At 37.9% G+C, this 12,939-nt stretch overlaps 1 protein-coding gene across 1 annotated transcript; it reads left to right on the forward strand.

Annotated features, from left to right (window-relative positions):
- The first annotated feature begins 567 nt into the window (after positions 1–567).
- LOC111861829 (proteasomal ATPase-associated factor 1) lies at positions 568–12,938 on the forward strand. Its single transcript, XM_023846731.2, has 7 exons — positions 568–713; positions 1,095–1,135; positions 1,217–1,407; positions 1,920–2,015; positions 4,738–4,943; positions 6,320–6,459; positions 7,103–12,938. Exons 1-7 carry the CDS (start codon positions 640–642, stop codon positions 7,603–7,605), a joined length of 1,251 nt encoding a protein of 416 aa, XP_023702499.1. The 5' UTR covers positions 568–639; the 3' UTR covers positions 7,606–12,938.
- The last annotated feature ends 1 nt before the right edge of the window (position 12,939 follows it).

The following is a 12,939-nucleotide window of genomic DNA, read 5'->3' on the forward strand; positions in this document are numbered from 1 at the left end:
CGACATCAGAAGAAGATGACAGAGATGGCTCATTCAGGAACTTGAACAGGAAATTCGTACGGAAAGTTCGGATCCGTATTCAAATAGAATACCTTTGAGACTTCAATGGATGAAATTAAATGCCAATGTACATAGTTCATTTTTATTTTCTACAAGGCAGATTTATCCCTGTGCTTGACTAATTAAGCACTACCATGAAGGCGAATGGGGGAGTGTATGTGCAGATACAAGTTTTCTTGATATGGGCATTAGATGGTGGTGAGGGGATAGCTTCACGCCCCGATTTTATTTACTATTCCTATTAAAATTCAGACCACGTTCTTTATGAAAGTAAAGTATTTGAACAATTTAGTAGAACTTCAGAGCGTTCATATTGTAGTAAGACATCCCGCTAATAAGAACAGATTACCTAAATTGTCAAATATAAGCGGAGATCAAACTATTCCTATTGATTCCTAGCATTGACCACATGTTTATATACAGCAGAGCCATCTATGATACATCAATCTTTCAACACGTAGCCTATATTCTGCAATGTGTGAAAGTTGGCCACATTGTTATTGATTACAAAGCGTATGTTTTTTAATGCATATTAACCAGCATTCATCATCACACTGGAAGGATACATAACCTCTACTCATGCCTGGTGAAAATCCTACTCAGATAACAGCCCCTGTTATTTCAATTCAGAGTGATTGGGATGACGTAATTAGGTAAACATTTTTGTTTTCAAAATCTTGGCGAATAAAATAGTGGAACTTTGACAAATGAATGAAAGTGGTTTTGCTGACTCAACTGTTTGAAAGACAACTTCCAATCACAACATACCAGTTGTGACCCAGCTCTAACACTAATGTCACTAAAGTTAGTCAGGGTGACTGCACTGTAAAGTTCTGCCTTTGAATGTTTAATAAAAAAGTGCAGATGTTAAATTCTAATTGTACATTAACATAGTGGAACCAGTTTTCCACAGAACTATTCACTATAATGAAAACCAACTATGTAATAAGTTTCAGTTTAATTTTAAGTGTCAGTTGTTAAAGATCAGCATGATTGTGTATGAGGCCTAATTGTCTCTCTAAATTTGTTTACAGAAGACCAAACACAGAGGTCTGGGTTGCGTGCAAATTTCGAGGTAATTATATTTCAAATTTTACAGCATAAATTTTAGTGTTTACAGTGCATTCATAGTTAAATTTTTTTTTTTTTTTTTTAGGTCAGCCCAGCTCACAGGGGAAGATATACAGCCAAGGTCTTTCCAGTGAGGGTATTCCTCGTGTCACGACAACAGATGGCTTTTCAGTTCATGGAATTTCGCGAAACACAATCCAAGTGAACCATGAGTCTGGGAATATTTGCATATTTGTTGCACCTTTTAGTACTTTTACTGGAATACATTCAAAAAGTGTAGGTGGTAGTGTTTGATAAATATATTTATTAGGACCATAGTATATTTCTTTCAGTTCCAACTTTTGTTCTTAAGGTTAAGAAACATTTAGTTACTACTTCATGAACTTTTGACTGCAGTGCTGGATGGAGGCAAGTGAAGAATGTGAAGTATATTGAAGCTACTCCCCCCCCCCCCCAAACCCTTTATATTTGAGGCTGGCGGGGCCTTCTTTCTTTTCTTTTTTANTGTTATATTCGAGGCTGGGTGAGCCTTGTTGCACTTCTGATTTGATAATAGTGAGAAGAATCGCAACATAAACCCCAAACCATTCAGTTTGTAGTACATAATGTAGCAACCATCTTCAGATTTTCTTTTTAATTTCTCGTAACTGTTCAGCATGTCGCACATAAATTGTTTTATCATTTGTCTTATACACCCTCAGGTATTTGTTATTAAACATTTAAATAATTAAACTTCATGACACAGTTAAAAATTATTGAAGCATCATTAATAATTTTTTCAATTACAGGTAAAATCACTGGATGCTACATCTGGGGACTTGTGTGTGTCAGTATGCACTGAAAATAAACTTCAAATCTGGGATACTAGACAAGGTCTTTTGAGAGTAAGTCAGGATTCTCAAGTATGTTGTCGAGTCTTAATAGTAAATTTTGAACAGAATGGTGAAATACGTCAGTTCTGAAATATTAGTGGAATACTGATAAAAAATTTAATGATACGTATAATTTGACACCATCTCTAGTTATGGTTTTCACACATAGCTCTTCCATTGATCTGATATGTTAATACCCCTGAAAAAAACACTTTGAGGTCACAGTTTCGCTGTATAGTCCACACTTGAACTCAGAGGGTCCTGGGGAGCAGCTTGATAGAACAAGCATAATCATAATAATGGCCTAAGGGACTTTTTCAGCAAAGGTCCTCATTGTAATACCAACTGATGATGCTGTATATACCCGTCCTGCTGCACCTGAGATTTGTTTTGCTTTTGGTTTCCATGGAAATGATGTGACAAGCGAATGACCATTACAACAAACATTATCCTACTTAGTCTAAATACTATCATGTGTTTGAGTGATGATAGATGGGTTTTGATTGCTAACTTGATTTATTTGACATATTTACAGCTTGTGACTACACTTCACACATCACTATCACAGACAGACTAGCATCCTCAGTCACGTTGCTTGGTAACAACTTTTAGTGATGTAGCTTCCATGGCCAACAGCCTCTGTCCTTGCTGACTAGCATCTTTCAGCTGCAACTCCCAAACTGAAATAACTGGCTTCCAACTGCCAACCTCCAACTTCTGAGCCGAATTAACAAGTTGAAGTCAAAATTATGTTAGACCGATGGTCAGTTGGCCAATGTCTTGGTGTCAAGCACCCATTTGGGGCCCCAAGACCAGATTTTTATTACTGTGAGACAGTTGCAGGTTTGTTGATGCTGGAAACCCTCTCAGACAAAAGGACAGTTATGTTGTTTACAACTGCTGCTGGTCCTCGCCAGTGCAGTCATTCTGGAGCCTGAGTTCCATGGAATTCGTTGTCATATTTTACTATCTCAGATTCAAGACCCCACCCAAAACTGGTGGCTAGGTCCCTGTATTTATATCACCCAGGAACAGGGTGGCCCAGTTATACCCCGAGGCACTGCATTCCCTATTCGTCGCCTCCTATGACTTGAAGGGCTGCCATGGAGGTAATCAAACCTGCTTTCACATGGGGATCACTGATTCACAAGTCAAAGTCACATTGCAACTGACAGTCAGTCAGTAAGTCTTGGTGTCGAGTCCCATTTGGGGCTCATGACCAGATATTAATTATTACCGTTTGACAGTTACAGTCTTGTTTCTGTGGGGTGCCTTTGGACTCGCGACCCTATTTTACTGTCTCAGAATTGAGACTTCCCTTTTCGTCACCTCTTACAACTTGCAGGGTCACGGTGGAGGTATTCGACCCTGCCTCCACACGGGGTAATGACTAACTCACAGTCAGAGTCAGAGTTACTTTGCGACTGACGGTCAGTCAGTCAGTAAGTCTTGGTGTCGAGCCCCATTTGGGACTCATGACCAGATATTAATTATTATCGTTTGACAGTTACGGTCTTGTTTCTGTGGGGCACCCTCTCTGACGAGAGGACGGGTCTGTCTTTTGTATATGCTGCTGGCTCTTGCCAGCGCAGTCTTTCTCGGGTCCAAGTCCCTTGGGACTCGCGATCATATTTTACTGTCTCAGAATTGAGAGTTGAGAGAGAGAGANCGCCCACATCAACGTCACAGACACAGGAAGTATAAATTACGCGGCACAGCACACTCTAGAACGGTGAAAACAACACAGCACCTAACTTCAGTCCCCCGTCTGACTAACTCACAACACACAATTGACTCCTTATGTAGCCTTGGCATGGACCACATAGAAAACACCATTTTCAATAACTGCCCCATTGTTGCCTGTGCATGTTGCGTATAAATGACTCCGGTATTGTTGCGTACTTAACAGAGCCGTTGCCTAGTAATGGCTGTTCCTCTGGTTCCACAATTCTTGCTTTGAGCAAATATGCCACAATATATACAGTAATCCCCTGTTTAGATTAGTGGTTGTGTTTTGCAATCACACTGTAGATGCTGAAACCTACTGTGCCAGGGCTTGGTCATATGGGACACAAGAGAACAGGAACTTAGCCTGTGAAACATATAGTGACATGACACTCAGAAGCTGGAATAATGGAGCCAGATGAAACTGTCCTCTGCTAGGTAATGGCTTGGTAAACAAGTACTGAGGCAATGTCAAAGTCGGCCAGTGGTCAGTCAATCAGTTAGTCTTGGTGTCAAGCCCCATCTGGAGCTCATGTCCAGATTTTTTTACTGTCAGATAGTTGCAGATTTGTCGATGTGGGGGTGCCATCTCTGATGAGAGGATCAGTCTGTCATTTACCATGGTCAAAATCAGTAGTACGTTATCTACTTGTATATTTACAGTTACACATGTTGGTATTTTACAGTCATTTGTAAAGAGTCTGGTTCCTTATGGATACCTACTATTTACAGTTTCACGTGCTACTCTAGTATAATGTACCACAATATATACGAGGCCCCTCTCAGTCTAGGCTTGGTATAGTAGATCATGCTCTAACTCATGTAGCTTATGTTATAATGGCTGCCTAGTCACTTGAATGGTTGTACACTTGACCACCACCAATCTCAAGCCTCTTTTATTTTCTTTGTTGGCCTTCAACTTTTTTGATGTTACAGAAATTTATATTTTTGTGATTTTATATGACCTCTGCTTGTGCCTTTCAACTTGTGTACACATTGTACTTTGTAGCGGACCTTGGAGGGCCATCTAGGTGATGTATACAAGTGTCGCTTCTTCCCCTCTGGATTAGTGGTGCTGTCTGGCAGTGCAGACATGCAGCTCAAAATCTGGTCAGCTGAAACTGGGCAATGCCCTGTCACACTGCGAGGCCATACAGCGGCTGTAACTGACATGTGCATAGTTGACAAAGGTCGTAACATTATTTCAGTTTCCAAGTAAGTTGTGCTTCTTTAAATTCAGTTTATGTAAGTTTTATAATACTCTATAAAACGTTTGAACTTCTGTATAGAAACTGTAGCAATCGCTTGCTGTGGATGTTACATTAATGGAAAATGCCATATCAGGTTGCAGCTATATTTAGCAAGTTTAATATGACAAAAGATATTCACATATACACAGATTTTACTAAAAGCACATTTTCTGGTACTCTGATGAAAAAATATGAGGAAGACAGTCAACATGCACAGTATGCTGGGGCAGATATGCAACTCTCAACCTTTTGATAAGTCTGCTGGTATATGTCGGTTGTTTGCCAGTATGTGTACTGGCTGAAAAAGGCACATATAATTACATACTTGATCTCTCCTTTTTAATATAAAGGTAAAGTTGTCCATGTGCTTAACTAATTAAGCAAAACACCATGAAGATATATGGGGTAATGGATGTATAGATTCATATTTTCTTGACCTCACCACTAGTTGGAGGTGAATGGTCAGCTTCATGCCCCTGCCACATTACCCCAAGGGAAAGATCATCCAGTACCCATTGGACAGATTGCTGGGTGGGCCCCAGACTCGGTCTGGACAACGTGAAGAAGAGAAAATTCTTGACCCTACCACGACTCAAACTTTGACCCCTCAGTTGTCCAACCTGTAGCCAGTCACTATACCAATTGAGCTATCCTGGCTCATAATACTTGTTTTTCTAATTTGAAGGAGGAAATAAACTAATATTTTTCTCTGCATACAATTTACAGTATATGTCTTTATGGGACATGCATACTCAGATCATTGTTCAGATATGTATGTTTCGATCCTTTAAGTGTGTATTACATTCTGGACTCTACCTAGTAAATTGCATTTGCCAAAACAGTCACAAGAACACACACAAAAGAAAACATGATGTGACAGTAACTGTAATAAGGTGTGCTTTATTCTTGAGTTGCTTGCATGAAATTTCAGTGTTTGGTGGGACAGATTTTGAACCTGTAAGATAAAATATTCCATATCTGATAAAACAGACCTTGCAAACAAATCTGCATTGTGTTATCCACAATGAACTAGAAATTACTGTGTATGCAAGAATCAAGGGAACTACTTACTGTATTGTGAACATCAGTAATTTCCATAAAATGCTTAATTTTTCTGGCATGTATTTTGATGTATATTACTGTTAATTCTCTTATGATTTGACTGTAACATCACATGGGAGCACCAGCCAACTCACTATTATCATATGCTATTAATATTAAATAAAACAGTAATTGGAAGTTTTAACTTGGTGGAAGATAAAAATGAAGCAGTATTTCAAAGTTTTAACTGGGTGGAAGATAAATTAAGACTCAGATAAGAATATGTCCCTATAATTTTAGAGATGGTACAGCGAAGCTGTGGAGCTGTGGTGAGGCCTCTTGCCTAGCAACTCTTGTGGAGCTGGGTACAACAATCAACAGCTGTTGTTTGGGTGTGGCTAACAATAAAATGCAACTTGCAGCACCAGAGGAGAATCCAAGTATGTGGCAAGTTGCAGTGGCTTTTCTGGATAATGTAACAGTATTTCAAGTGTTATGTGCTAGATAGTAGACATCTGTTCATTGTATATAATGATACCACATAGTATCTGACGAAAAATAACAGTGTCACCCTGAAGTGTGATTTTACAAGAATATAGAAGGAAGCATTTGTCACCAGGTTTAAAATCTTATACAGAATTTGATTGGAGAGACTGAAGAAGACTTGAGTCAAGATAGCCAGCTTGAATTCACATGTCAGGGTTTTAAAAACACGAAGTAGTAGAAATGCTACACACAGTAGTTGTCAGTAACATGTTATTGGTGGGTGTATAAAATACATTTTCTTTTCTTGTAAATAGAAAACACTGCATCCAAATGGAAATGTTCTGTTATATTGTACGAAGCCAAATATTCACACTTTCATGCAAAAAGAAAACTGTTCCAGATGGAATAGTTCTGGCACATTCTTACATAGCAAATACAGTATTCACATCTTCTTGTAAAAATAAACGTCTTTATCTAACTGGAACTGTTTTAGTGTGTGCTTATGAGGCAGATATTCACATTACAGAGTTCTCAGCCAATTCCCTAAAGGGGTTAATTAGGAAATTATTACAGTCTTTTTTTAATTTTTCTTTTCAGGTGAACATGAAGTGGGTACAGAAAATAAGATCTTGCTTCTGGGTTGTGAGGATGGTACAGTGCACTGTTTGGCAGTGCGGGGTCGACAGAATCTGTTTTCAAAGTCACATTCTTCTGCAGTAAATTGCGTTACAATATTGTCAGTTGATAATTTTGTCATTGGATGTCAAGATGGTCAAATCCTTCTTTATGATTTTGAGAAACCCACTGAGCCAGTATACTGTTGGTATGAATCCAACAGTGCAGCCCTTTGTCTTCTGCCATTTAAAGAAGCTGGATTCTTTATTGGGAAGGCTGATGGTAGCTGTGTCTATCACCAGCTTCCAGCCAGAAACAGCCATGAAAGGTGTCATAATGTGAGAGTACAGCTGACAGGACCTGACTGTGATCCTGTTTATGATATTTCCTTTGATGGAACTTATGTCTATACATCTTGCAGGGATGCTGCTGTAAGGAAATATGATATGTTGAAGACTGTATCAAGTCTTGGCTCTGTAGATTAAAACAAATGAAAAGGAGACAGAATTTTATTGTCATTTTGGATTTTGAATGAGTTACAGTTCTCATGTTTCATATTACAGCTGTGAATACTCTTAGGAATATTGTATCCTAGAAATAAATTTATCCTTTGGTATAGTAAGGTTGACATCTGAATAAACTACTGTTGCAAAATGCACCTTTCATGCTGTTTCCTTAAAGAAAACAATAACAAGTATTATTGAAACCATGGTATAACACATATTAAGTAATCAGTTTTCCCATGAATATGGAATTAAAGGACCCATTGAAGAGACAAAAAGAGAAGATATTCTTTGTATTACTGGCTATGGTGTGAATTTCATTACTAAATCTTGGGGTCGAAATTGGAGAAAGTAACAAACATGAAGTTTTGAACAGCCTAACTACTTAAAAGAAAATCCCTGTATAAGGTTCCTAGCGGGAACAGAACACTAGAACTGTTGAAACTTAGTTTGAGAAAATTTACACTATCATAATTGTACTGAGACCATGCAAGCTGAACTTAAAGGGAAACCATATATCAAGGACTAATGCAGAGGGATTTGATTTCATTAATTTAGGTTGGTAAGGCATTGTGTCCCAATAATACTAAAAGCATTTTTTTTGTAAGAGGTTGTAATACAGTTCTGTATATTACCTCTCAAAAATGTTTTCATTCTCACCAGTTCACTGGATATAGCAATTTTTGAGTAAATCAACATAAACAGTTCCTCAGTTTATTTTTCCAGTTTTATGCTTCCTTCCTGCTGTATTTATTTCTTCTCAGTTTCTACCTAATCATTACTACAGAGTCTGACAACAGGGAGATCTTTGGATCTCTTATAGATAATGGGTCAGTAATGTGTGGCTGATATGTGTGCTAAACATTGGCAGATTATTCATTGATTTTTATGTGCACTATCTCTGATTCTGCCAGGATTTGAGTCATGTATGTTCCCATCGTGCTGACCTGCTTAGTGAATTTTAGTTGTGGTTAAGATGTCAGTAATGGGAATGTACTCTAACTATGAATATCATAAAATAATTATAACTGTATTATAAGAAGAAAGTAACACACTAAAGTGTCCATAAATTTAAATTTGTTATTCAATCCACCAAAAGTAAGCTGTTATGCCAAACTTTATATGCAGCATATCTGCCAAGTGCAGATTTCAAGCATCTGTGGTTTTCTATCTGTATCCAGACTTGGCAGCCATGGAATATGGTTTTATATATCCACAGTTTTTAATTTGTGCATGCACAGAAAAGTACATGGTGCAGGAGGGGGATGAGCAGAGCCATGGTGTACAAGGACTGACAATAATGTTCACGAACTTACCATGTGATTGCCATGGCAGCAGTGGGCAGAAACCTCAGTATGGTTTGATGATGTTGGCATATCAACATTTCACAGCTGTGTTGTTGATTTATGGCAGTCTCTTTTTGAGTAGCATCTATTACTGTCTGAATGTAATTTGCTGTGCTGTCGCGAGGATGCCAGAACAAACATTAAATTTATTGTAAAACTTGGCAAGAGTGGAAGTGAAATCAGGGATGTTACAAGTTTACAGGGATAATGCTATGAAGAAAAGAGCACTTTACAAGTGGGTGACATATTCTTCTGAGGTAAAAGAAAGTGTCAGTGACAGGGAGATCTGGATGGCCAGTAATGAGAACTGAAGAAACAGAGAAAGTTCGTCAAATTGTGCATGAAAATCATCAGCTGACTGTCAGAAGCATAGCAAAGCAAGCGAACACTGACAGAGAAACAATTAGGAAAATCTTAACTGAAGATCTTGACATGAGGAAGGTATGTGCAAAAATGGTCCCAAAGGACCTGCTCACACGACACTGTCTGTGAGGGAGTTTTCTGCTAGAACACCCTCCCTATCCACTAGATCTAGCCCCCAATGACTTTTCTGTTCCAAAGTGAAAGGAAATATCGAAAGGAAGGCATTTTGATGACATTGACGACATCAGGAATAATAAGTTGTATGACAGCAGCTCTGAAGGCCATTCCACATAACCAGTTCCAAAATTGTGTTGAAGGGTGGACTAGGTGCTGGCAACTGTGCATAGCTTCCCAAGCAATGTGGTATGGAGCGCTTTCACCACGATGAGTTTGCGAACTTTATTGTCAGACCACGTGTATCAGCTGCAATGCAGTGAATGCCCAATTAAATATATTGGACAAACAGGACACACATTCAAAGTCTGTTACAGAGAACACATAAATGCCATTAAGGCCAACAGACAAAACTCCAAATTCACACAACACATTCTAGAAACAGGACACAAATACGATACACTAGACCAGACTGTGGAAATATTACACATAGAAAAGAAAGGGCCCAAATGCAACACATATAAAAATTTCATGTATATAACATAATCAAGAAGGGTCTACAAATGAATGATATATATATATATAACCCCACCCCTCCTCACCACCGCCCACAGTACTACCATCCCCCAATACTACTTGATCATACACTGTGTGTGTGTGTGTATACTCGTATAATTCTGTATTTCTGTATTTGCACAATATATATACTGTATAGATAGGTATCCTTTAAGAAGCAGTGCAGACAGGACCACTGCAGCTCTTCCTGTACAGCAGTGTTACAACCATGAAAAAAAAAACTCATCCTACAGATGGGGTCTGATAAAATGATACATGCCTATGATAAACCCTTCATGATCAGATTCTCTGATAGAAGTGAATGGAAAAAGGGGTTTCAACCTGACAAAAAGGGGGCCTAATCTGGTATACAGATGATTCCAAGACAAAAAAAAAAAGGCACAAGCTGGAGTGTATTGCCATGGATCAAGGTGGAAACTTAGCTTTAGCCTTGGGCAGTACACATCAGTATTCCAGGCAGAAGTGTATGCCATTAAGGCATGCGCAGTTGAGAATCTATGTAGAAACTATAAAAATAGGAATATCTATACTACATAAGATAGTCAAGCTGCAATGAAAGCACTTGGCAAACACCAGATCACCTCAAAACTGGTCTCGGACTGCCACCAGTCCCTCACACAACTGGCCGAACATAAGAGAGTTCAACTGATATGGGTGCCACGTCATGAGGGTATTGTGGGTAATGAAATGACAGATCATCATCCGTTCACAGGACCTGAACCAGCTTGCGGCATCTCAATTGGAGTTGCCAAGAAAACGGTTAGGGACTGGATGAACAGATCTCACAAAAACCACTGGGACGCCATAATTTGACTAAGACAAAGGGATTTATACTAGGGCCCTCAGCCAGAAGAACGAAGGATCTGTTGAAGCTAAACAGAGACCAGTTAAGATGGGTGATAGGACTATTTACAGGACACTGTCACCTTAAAGGACACATTTTCAAACTGGGACTGACAGTTGATCCAACTTGTGAAAGGTGCCTAGAAGAATATGAATCAGCCATACATATCCTATGTGATTGTGAGACCACAGCTTATTAAAGGTTTTGTCACCTGGGCCAGTACTTCTTGGAACCAAGTGACTATTATGATGCCCTCATAAATAGGGTCCTACATTTCATCAGAAGTGTAGGATTAATAAAGGGTTACTCAAAGGGGAAGCACAATAGATTATTGAAGGTCGCAATGCAAGGGCCAAATTACGTACTATGGCCCACCCTTACACATACATACATACATACATACATATAACCCAGAAGACCATACTCTTCATAAAGAAAATTACTTAGCAAAACAACACTTGCACTTAAAAAAAGAAAATATTGTACACAGCAACATAAGATGTGCGCTTAAGACAACAAAACATCATACATAACTACCTAATATTATATTTCAGCATCCTGTTGCATTGAGGTATTATTAAATTATATGTACACCGTCAATACTGTTGTTGTATTGTTGCATTATTGACGGTGTACATATAATTGAATAATAACTACCTAATGTTTTTCCATATTAAGCTGTTGGAAGAATATACTGCTGCAATGTTTTACCTACAAGCTATGAAGAGTAAATCAGGGTATTTCTGCCATCTTATGTTTTTGTGCTAAAAACAAAAAGCTATCCAATGAAAGTGGTCCAGTCTTCCTTCCCAAGGAACAGACCACGGCTTCAGGAAGTTTAGTTTCTTGAGGTCAAGGTTGATATTATGTAAATACTACAGCAGTTATCATAATCACGAACTGGAGATACCAAGGGTAAATGTGTTTGGACATAATTTCTTTAAAGAATACCAGTTTTCATATTACATAACTACCTTCCTTTTTCAGTATAATAACTTCTGTAGTTCTCCTCATGTGCCATAACTTCATGTCCTGCAAGATTTTACATAATAAAAACAATAAATACTATTGTATCATCTGCATAAACCCTTATTAATAATTTATTAAAAATATAAATCAGCGTTATATATATTAAAAATAACTGACAGAACTTCAGATAGTTGACATGACTTACAGAGCCATACCTAGGATTGCTGTTAACAGGAAGTCAATACAAGATGATATCTGAGAAAAATTATTCAGTACTGATTTCAATTAATTGTGTTACATAATTTTTTGGTAGCATAATATTACTCTTATTTATCTGAAAGAAATGAAAAAGCAGAACTTCTCCCAATATAGGAAACACTGGTAGATCTTTCTGTTGGTTGTTACAATGAAAGAAATGTAGGAACAGCCATGAATTGCTGTTATTACAAGTTAAGGCAATTATGTGTTTAAAACTGGATTCTATTATTTAAATTATTTAACAAGTTTAATTAAAATTACAACTTACATTGTAGTTTATATTTAAGTACATAAATGTAAAATATAAATAAAGGCAGCATGCAGTGTTTATGACTGAATTTAATTACATACTTAGCAATTTAAAGAAAGCTCTAACCCAATAAAACTATATAATACTGACATGGAATTCCATATCAGCATCCCTGTTCGTACCACAATGCATGTGGTTTGTTAGATATGGAGGGATCACCAATGGGTCCTCATGTTGGAAGACCATTAATATTAAATTAACTTATTCAGCGTGTGCCCACACACGCATGCACACGCACATACGCACACAAAATATAGAATTCAATTCTTACAACACAGTTGTATTTAAAACTGGAGCAGGAACATCCTGTTGCACTTTTTCACTTAGTGTTAATCAGTTCTACACAGAAAGACAGAAGTTTCCTTACCCACAACTGTTAACCTGATGATCACTTTGGTTGAAACATGTCATAAAAAACCTTTAAAGTGACTAGCTTTTAAGAAGTTTTATTAAAATCGTTGCTTATAAGACTGTAGATCTAATTAACACTAAGGAACAAATGGTTTTGATTTTGCAGACTGGTGGCTGGTTCTAAG

This window comes from Cryptotermes secundus, unplaced genomic scaffold (assembly GCF_002891405.2).
Source record: "Cryptotermes secundus unplaced genomic scaffold, Csec_1.0 scaffold819, whole genome shotgun sequence".
NCBI classification, from domain to species: Eukaryota; Metazoa; Arthropoda; class Insecta; order Blattodea; family Kalotermitidae; genus Cryptotermes; species Cryptotermes secundus.

Coding starts and splice junctions, on each gene's coding strand:
- LOC111861829 (XM_023846731.2), top strand. CDS start 640: ATGCCTGGTGAAAATCCTACTCAGATAACAGCCCCTGTTATTTCAATT. Junction 1,408..1,919: donor CTGGAATACATTCAAAAAGT/GTAGGTGGTAGT, acceptor TTTCAATTACAG/GTAAAATCACTGGATGCTAC. Junction 4,944..6,319: donor AACATTATTTCAGTTTCCAA/GTAAGTTGTGCT, acceptor CTATAATTTTAG/AGATGGTACAGCGAAGCTGT.